We start from the raw sequence: 9017 nt of genomic DNA, 5'->3' as shown, positions 1-9017 counted from the left end.
TTTCGTTGTTCATTTTCAATTGTACCATTCAACTGTTGTGGCACGTCAAGTCCATTTTTCAATTTCAGGCTTTCTGGACCTGTTTTGTACTTTTGCGTTAAAGCCAAATAACAGAGAATACAACATAAATTACTTGTGACTAAAAGTTGATAAATAAAGTGGAACGTTGAGAAACTAGGGTCAGATATTTTGCTCAGGAGGTTGATGTAGACCAAAAACAGATCTAAAGACTTTCATTTACCACTGGCCATAGCCACAACTCATAATCAATGCTAATGTTGCTCTACTGGTGTACTCATTAAGAATATACTGACTGTGTTGTGGTATTTCGAACTTATGGCTAACAAGTTAACTGAGAGACAATAGGGTATGAGTTGTGAGCATTTTTTCCATTAAAAAGAAAAAGAGAAGTGGCAAGAGGAGGCAGGGCATGGTGATTTAGAGCTGTGTCAGCAGTAAAGCGTCAACGGCTTCTCCAGAGATGAAGCCATTGTAAAGCTTTATGACTCTTTATGGAGAAATGACGACGTTTCAGGAAAGATTATCGTTATGAGCAAACCTTTAAAGGTGATGAAGGTTTCCAGATTCATCATCCTTGTGGCTCTGATTTGTCTCGCTGCCTGCCTGTCGGATCCCCTTTGTATTCGTCCTATGTGCTCAGAATACAGTTTGTCCTTGACTCTTTCTCCTGTCCCCTCCTCAGTGTTTTGTTCCCTCAAAGAAATATGGGAGGCCTCTAATGCCAAAGTTTCAAGGTTTTAAGAGTCAACCACATCGTCTCTTTTCAGGTGTGGCTGGGAGTGTCTATCTGTGTGAATGGGGAAGGCAGTACTTGAAAGGATGGTGTGCTAAATGGGGCTAAAGTGGGTTGAGTTTACAGGACGCCCTGAGCCATCATGGTGCGGCATCTCTTTGGTATCCCTTCTTGTTTCACTTTCTCCCTCCCTCTCTTCTCTCCTCTGCTGTAACCTTCTCTGGTGAGAAAATGCCATGTCAATAAAAGCTTTTTAACACGAGGCAAAATCAATGTGCTCCAATTGCACGTTCTTTCATCCTGCCAACTGAACACATGAGTGGCCCTGCTCCTGCTCACAGGGTGGTTGCTGGGTAAAAATGCTGTTTTCTTATATTTCGGTAGTTTTGCATACCGTGTATTGAATTGAAATAAACAATCCTCCCTGTGTGTAGCTTTTAAAGCCTTGTTTATGTTGAAATAACTTAAGATGAACACTTAACACTTTAAGGTGCTTTATTGGTCGCAGCTCACACCATCAACTTTTATTGTCTTGAAAGGGAAAGAAGGCTTGCAGGCAGGGTTGCAATAAAGATGGATCATAAAAACAACAAAAGCACACAAACATAAAAGCTCAATAAAATGCATGATAAATAGACGAATAATACACCAACATCAGTTGTTAGGATCAGACAATAGATCTGTCATTGAAATTATCAATCAAAAAGTCTTTGGGGAGATCCCTTAAGAATCATAGTAATTCCTTTTTTATGTAGGAGTTGAGAACAATAAGTCAAAACATTACAGTGCTGTCTTTTAGGACATGTAACTAATAAGTGTTCAAGGCAAAGCAGCTTTATTCATCACAAAGAAACTCAATGTGCTTTTTACATTTAAAAGAAACAAAAGAAGAAAGGCATGTCAAATATGAAATCATATGCAACACAAAGGTATAACAATATAGGAACAACAACACAAAAGCAGCACTGACTGATATTTCTGTATTAAAATGAACAAATTATCTATTTAGTGACACAGTAAACAACCTCATTGGTGGAGGTAATTTACTGTCACTAAAACTTTGCAGTTCCCCTCTGCTCTATCTGGCCTTTTATTGTTGTGCAGCTACTTTTCCAATGGAAAAGCAACTGTGTTTTGACCAGTTGACAGTTTGAGCTGCCTTCATGTTGCTAACCTGTGAGCCATTTACCTTAAAGTGGACCTATCATACTATATTTGAAACATATATTGTAGGGCCATACCTATATAAAACATGTCTGTGAAGTTTTTTTTTCAAAATACCAAACAGATCATGCATTTTAGCCATGCCTCATTTTGCTCTATTTGCTCTTTTCCAGCCCTGTTTTTGCAAGGGCTGATTCTGNATCTAATAGTGATTAGAAATTATCCTGCGGGCCGAAATTAAATCCACCAAGGGCCTGATTTGGCCCCCGGGCCTTGAGTTTGACACGTGTGGAGTAGATCAAAAGTTAAAATGATGATTTCAATAGTAAGAAATCCATAATATTCTAATTTAGATAAATGGCAAAGCAAGAGTTTCACATTTTGGATTTCAATTTTTAAGATGGTTTTTCCAACCTCAAAGCTTTTCCAAGTAAATGTATTGTATTATTATTTTATTGTGAATGTTTGTAATGTCTAGTTGACTGTGGTTCTCACCTGGAGGAATGTATTTGGATAACTCCATCTTGATGTATGTGATGGTGTGCGCTGTATTTACAGAAACGGAGGATAAGGCCATGTCCATTCTCGTATACCTGGAACAGCAACATGTGGGATTAAATCACAGTTTCATGTTTCATATAATTGTTTTTAAGAAGATCAATACAAAGTCTATAAAATCATCATAAATACGTTTTAACTTACAGTGTTTTGTACGATGAACAGGTAAAGTTTGCCTTTAAATAAAGAAAAAACAACATTATTACTTTTAAGACGCAGTGCAAAAGTGTATATTTTTTTTCAAGAGGAATAATCTTTCACCTGGTTATGGAGCATGGCGAGGTTCATCAGGAACTCCTGGAGTTTCTTCTCGTCGGGAGACTCAGTGAGGAAGTCAAAAATCACATTAATGATGGCGTCTTTATCGAGATCAGAGGGGAGATTCACCAGCAGCAGCTCAGCGGTCTGTGAGGGAGTCAGGAGCCGCAGAGCCTCCAGCTGCAGAGAGGGGGGGGGGACAAAAAGAGTTTCACTGCTGCGGGAATAACAAGGTCATAGTTCTAATTTAAAAAACAATAACATTAAAGGTCGCCTATCATGCTATTTGTAGGTAATAGCATAGGTCTCAGATATATACAAATATATAAAAAACATGTCTATGAAGTGTTTTGCTCAAAATACCAAACAGATCACCCATTCTAGCCATGCCTCATATCCCTCTATTTCACTTCCTGTTTCAAAAGTGCTGATTTGGAGGAAAAGAGAGAGGGTTTTATTTTCTGACGCTGCGTGAGTTCCCTGACACACCGGGGACACATGTTTATGTATAAAAGACATCAAAAAGTGCATTTTGCATGATAGGTCCCCTTTAAAAAACAATTAAAAAAACAATTAAAAAAAATCATTAAATAAATAAATAATAAAAAATAATAGAAAATACTTAAAGAATAATAAAAATAAATAAAAATGGATAAAAATAAAAATAAATTTAAAAAAAACAATATTGAAAAAAAAAACTTAAATAAAAAGAAACCAAAGTAAAATGAAAAAACAAAAAAAATGTCTAAAGCTTATTTCTAATTGAGTTACAAAGTGCTTTTCACACTCTTCAAACACATTTAATTGGAACAAAGAATGAAATTAACTAACGACCAGCAACTAAACACAGTATAAAAAGAGTAAATCATAAAGTCACATACAAAAAAACCACACAAAACAATTCATATTTTAAAATGGGCTTTTAAAGTGATTTAAAAAGACTTAAACAGAGTTTGCATAATAAAAGTGCTGCTCAATAATCTAGATCCTTGATGTAAGAGAAGTTGAATCTTACAGGGTTGAAGTGTGGGTTGAGGTGAAGAAGCTGTTTGATGGATAAAAGCCGTGAAAATGGACCGAGATTCTTCATCAGCCACTCAGCACTGCTGTTAGAGGCAGACACACAGCCTGGACCTGGACCAAGTCACGAGGAGGGAAACACACGTGTAAATGCTAAAATACGTTTTGAAAAATAGTTATTGTAGTCGCTCAGATCATGCAGCATGTACCTGAGTGTGGGTGTGACAGGAAGCGCAGGATGAAGTCCTTGAGCACCACATGCTGTTGGTGTGAGGTCATGTTATCAAAATGGTGGATAAATACCTGCAGTCTGAGAATAAAATCAACGAAAGAATTAGAAACATTTTTATCTTCTCGAGGTTTTTTTCTTGTAATTCTTTTAACACACTTTTTGGATGCATGGAAAACATAAACAAGACATTCTCGTCAATACCAATGTTGCAAAAATACATAGAATTTAGACTTAAAGAGACACCAGACAACAGGCCATGCCGTTACATAAATACCCAAATCAAATGGGCTGAATGGAGGCCATGTATATCTTGATCCAAGACTTTTGAAACCCATAATATTTCATTTTTTGGTGTCTCTCAATCAAAACAATAACAAGAGATGACGTTTGGTGGTGTTGTGAAGCAGCGTGGGATCATGGGAGATACAACCATCACTGAGTAAAGTCAGTACAGGCAGTCTCTCCCACTACTCATGTGTTTTCTACTTGGAGCAAATTATCAAAAAAAGTCTCCTTCATGCCAAAAACAAACAGACCAGGTGATTAAAACAGGTTGTTTCTCTGATAACGAAAGGTCCAGATGCTCCAGAGGATTTACCGCAGAGCTAAATTATCCGCAGAGGTCTACTCTTCTCCAAAACAAACAGACATGGTGATTGAAAACGGTAAAATCACTTACATTTGCTGGTATGAGTGACAGCTGAGGTTCCTGTTGGTCAGACAGTGTAGGAATCTGCCGGATGTAAACGGCAGAAACGCGCTCAGACGTTGAGAAAACCACTTCCTGATGACGCTGCTGTTCATCAGCTCCTCGTCCGTCAGCAGAGACACTCGGATCTCTCCGAGCACGTCCAACACCTCCGAGGCCGACGGACCAACCATGGGCATTGGCTGTAGGAGAAATACACTTATTGCATCATTATATATTTATATATAATTATTATTATAATGCGCCGCTTATTTTCCTAAGATACTGTTATGTTTGGCTGTGAATACGAAAATATGAAGGACAGACCATCTATTTCTATTTTTTTAGAAAGGTAATATAAGATTATTTTCTTCTCCCTGCTCCTTTCCGGGTATGGTGTTTTGTAAATAATTGTTATACATTCAGTTGTGCATACCATGAACGGAAAAAATACAAATAAAATTAAATATGTTCTTTAATATTTAAGGAGCCTTCGTCCAGCAATTCAATCTTTTTCAAATTGATGAGCTCTTTTTTTGACATTTGAATCATTCACTTCAAAGGAAGACTTCATGAGGCCCCATGAGACTGCATGTAAAATATACTGACCATGCCGGCCAACATGTCCAGAGCCGGGTCCAGGACAGGGGAGAGTTTCGTCAGCAGCATCTTCCACAAAACACTGGAGGTAGCGAGCTGTTTCCGGGCAAATTACATTTCAGCAGAGACCCAGATGAGTGGCCGCTGAGTCCTCCAGCTGTTGTAACGAAAAAAACGAGAATACTAAATTAGCTATTGTATTGATTTATTCAACAGGTTATTTTCCTTAAAACAAAAACATCCAAGGACTTAATTCCATTTCACGTTGATTCTGCTTCTTCTCATGCTGGTTATTTATATACTCTTTTCTGTTGTTATACTGTAACGTTGATGTTAAACTGATTCGCTACATTTGCTTGTATGGTCCACACTGTAATATACGTGGAGTGATAAACTATTCTGCACTGTTATTTTAACTAATAATAATAATAAAGTGAGTAATTTCAGCACTTTTTTCAGGTGGCCTCAAGACGCTTTACAGTGGTGATAAAAGATATCAAATAGAATAAAAATATTAAAAACGCTCCACAACATAATATCACAAATAAAACCAGTCTGAAGAGATGTGTTTTGGTCAGTGTTTTGAAAGTGGGGGGATGGTGGCAGTCTCTGATGTGTTGTGGAATGAAGTTCAGAGGGGGAGAACAGGCGTCTGTCCCCCCAGAGCCGGGGGCAGCGATGGAGAAGGACTCTGTCCCCCAGAGGGTGGGGGCAGCGATGGAGAAGGCTCTGTCCCAGCAGCTTTCGAGAGCTTGGTTCGTGTGGAGGATAGAGAGGAGGTTCGCTTCTGATGAACAAAGGCTGCGGGGGAAGGGGTGATGCGTGGTGGATCAGGTCGTGAGCCGTAGGCCGGGGGGGCGGGTTATTTGGCGGGTATTATCATAGTACCTCTACTTAATATTAGCTAATTCACGAGTTTGACTAACGTGATTAAGGGCACTGTTTTATACTACGCTTGTATTGTAATTGTTAGTATTTGCTCTTTTTTATCTGTAGATATAGCATAAGTAAATGTGTAAATTAAATGTACAAATACACTCTTTAAGAATATGTCTATATACCCATTAGCATTAGTAACCCAGTTTGTTGTAAACAGTTCCACATCTCTCTAAAACTATTTGTAAGGCAGACTATCTAAGTATAAGTAATACCGTTTGATTTGTACACCTTGTTTCCATGAACCTGTAACTTATTTATTTCCTTGTGTTTCTATTCTAACACTTCTACTTTCCAAATTGTGTTTAAATTGATCTTGTCTTTGTAACTTGATCCCAAACAGGCAGCACGATGCATACAAAAAAAACCCTCTCAGCAACATCAACCTTTCATTTCCACTCTGAACTTTAAAATGTCACCTGTGCACATGCATACGCCTCCAGGGTGAAATTGCAGGAAACACCTTTAGATGATTCAAGTGAGAGTGCCAGGGCACGAGCTGTGAAACACACAAGTTAAAAAAATCAGATTTGAGGTTTATTCAGAGACTTGTTGTATTTTGGATGAAAATAATGACAGCTTCCTTCCCTACCTTGTCAACTCCTTTGCATAAGATGTGCGTACCTGTCAAACAGCGAAATATAACAATTTATCTCTAAACGCACAGAGCTCCCTGGGCACTCCCACTGCTCACGACTTCACAGTAATCGGTAAGAAGTAACAATAAGATTAAAGTGAAGAGCTCTTACTGTTCCTTGATATCTGGGCACTGTAAAAGAAAAAGATTGTAAGGAATCGAATGAGCTTTGAAAGAATATCACAAAAAGCAATCAAAACAATGAATTATGAGCAACAAAATTCAGTAAAATGAAAAGCATACTTAGCAAAATAAAGAAATCTCAATCACCCGTTAAGATTCTGTGGCAGACACTCTGTAAAAAGCAAAAAGGTACCAACATATTCAGTGTCTAATGTATACAGCATTGTAACGAGCGCATTTAGGCACATTTCTTTTTAATGGTAAGGCGATTATGGCTTAGGTGAGCGCCATTGAATATTTCAATTTTAAGTTCTAAGATACACTGAAATAAATGAATATCTATTATACTGCGTTTTTGTAAACGTTTTATCTAGCGCGGGAGCGGTTTTCAAGTGTGAGGAGGCGCCTCCCCTGGGGGGCGCCAGAGAGGCTCAGGGGCGAGGCCACGTGAGACAACAAAAGAAAGAGAAAAAGAGCGAGTAAAGATGATCAACGCCGCGTGTATCGTGTTCGTGGTGGCGTGTGTGGATCGTGACACTTGCCCACTTGTGGCTGTCCTGTGGAGACCGGTTCCCCCACCGTGCCAAAAAGGCTGTCAAACAAGTGCTCATTCTTCAACTTCCATAAATAAAAAGGTTAAAAAAAGTTATGTTAATGTTTTAGAGGTGACCTACTCAGCCAATCAAATCGGTGCAGTCCAGCCACGATGATTTCAACACACACAGAGACACGACAAGACGGAGAGAACACGTTCAGGAAGTAAATTTCAAATGGCGGAAAGGAGACAGTCGAAAACAGAGCAATCATAATTAGCATTTTCTCTTACTGAACTCTTTGAAATGCAATTGGAATACCCCTGCATTTCACATAGCAGGCACAACAACAATACATAACTTAATAATACATCAGATAAAATAATAATCAATATAAACAGCAATAATAATTGGGAGGAGGGGGCCCGGCTGTTCTTTATGTTCTCTGAGGGAGGCTCACCTTTTACCCAAACACACTTTGAAAAACCCTGATCCAGCTAGGACACCAGGCTCTACGTTTCATGTTTTGTTCGATTATTCATAGAGAAGGCAGATATAGGAGCGTGCTCAGGTACATAATGACGCTGCCATCGTGACACACAGGAATTCTAGAGAGGAAGTTGGAAAGTTTTGAGCGCAGCTGGGATTTGTTTGTTTATGTTTAAATATCCCAGTTGCAAAAGCTTCCACGTCGGCCGCTGATCCATTGAACCTCCTAATAAAGCACTTGAATGGAACCGAGCGAGGGTGTTTGATATCTTGAAACTAGCGAGTCAATACTCGAAATTCCGCCTCCTAGGACTAAGTGGCGCTTGAACATTCCCGTTTTTTTTTTCCCTTGTTGGACAATGCCCCACTACATCAGTCAAACACTTCCGACAACGACGTGAGGATAACGAGCGTGTAGCTATCACTTTGAATTGTCGGATTTGTTCGTCTGATCAGCTGTCACGCTGTCCCATACCAGTATCATAACAATACAGTCTTAACGTTATCCTGTAGGTTTTTTATATGTCGAGAAAGATAAGATAGGAATGTATTTCATGCGAAGGAAATTGTTGTGCCAGAAGTTTACAAAAATACAATAACACATCAGCAGCAGCAATAATAATCAAATGGTACACTAACAGCTGCGTAAAAAGAGCCTACAGGAAGGCATACTGTAGACGGCCAGCATAATTAGTAACATATGAACAGTATGTTAGTAAGAAAGGGACTGAGCCTTCTGGCGCCACGTAAGCCGCTGATAAGATGTAAACAGTGAATGGTTTCTACATCTCGTGGAAGATCTGGTATGGCTCCGTCATCCTCAACCAAACTGACATTGAAAGAAAACCATGAAATAAGAAAGCATCACACGGCTGCAAAATCCTCATATATTCTCTATTCTTACATCTACTCTTACTGGGAAAGACATTTTCAAATAGTGGCATTAAATATGTGGCTTGTTCACAAAAAAGTAGTGCAAATGTAAAACATTGCTGATAATACTTCAAAAAAATATATTTTGTATT

At 38.7% G+C, this 9017-nt stretch overlaps 1 protein-coding gene across 1 annotated transcript; it reads right to left on the bottom strand.

Annotated features, from left to right (window-relative positions):
- Positions 1-758: 758 nt before the first annotated feature.
- Positions 759-6698, bottom strand: LOC104951409 (uncharacterized). Its single transcript, XM_010778053.1, has 9 exons — positions 6630-6698; positions 5284-5431; positions 4666-4877; positions 3964-4064; positions 3750-3868; positions 2738-2914; positions 2621-2652; positions 2414-2511; positions 759-808 (listed from the first exon to the last, which is right to left on the bottom strand). Exons 2-9 carry the CDS (start codon positions 5341-5343, stop codon positions 759-761), a joined length of 849 nt encoding a protein of 282 aa, XP_010776355.1. The 5' UTR covers positions 5344-5431; positions 6630-6698.
- Positions 6699-9017: the final 2319 nt, after the last annotated feature.

This window comes from Notothenia coriiceps, unplaced genomic scaffold (genome assembly GCF_000735185.1).
Source record: "Notothenia coriiceps isolate Sejong01 unplaced genomic scaffold, NC01 NC01_scaffold00018996, whole genome shotgun sequence".
In the NCBI taxonomy this organism is placed as follows: domain Eukaryota; kingdom Metazoa; phylum Chordata; class Actinopteri; order Perciformes; family Nototheniidae; genus Notothenia; species Notothenia coriiceps.
The sequence above is the reverse complement of the archived record's forward strand: the minus strand, read 5'-3'. Positions and strand labels throughout refer to the sequence as shown.

Excerpts from the sequence above, each read along its gene's own strand:
- LOC104951409 (XM_010778053.1), bottom strand. The coding sequence starts at position 5,343 with ATGCTGCTGACGAAACTCTCCCCTGTCCTGGACCCGGCTCTGGACATG. Across the intron at positions 2,915-3,749 it reads TCAACCCACACTTCAACCCT|CTGGAGGCTCTGCGGCTCCT; the intron begins GTAAGATTCAAC and ends CCCTCTCTGCAG. Across the intron at positions 2,512-2,620 it reads TGTTCATCGTACAAAACACT|GTATACGAGAATGGACATGG; the intron begins GTAAGTTAAAAC and ends TTGCTGTTCCAG.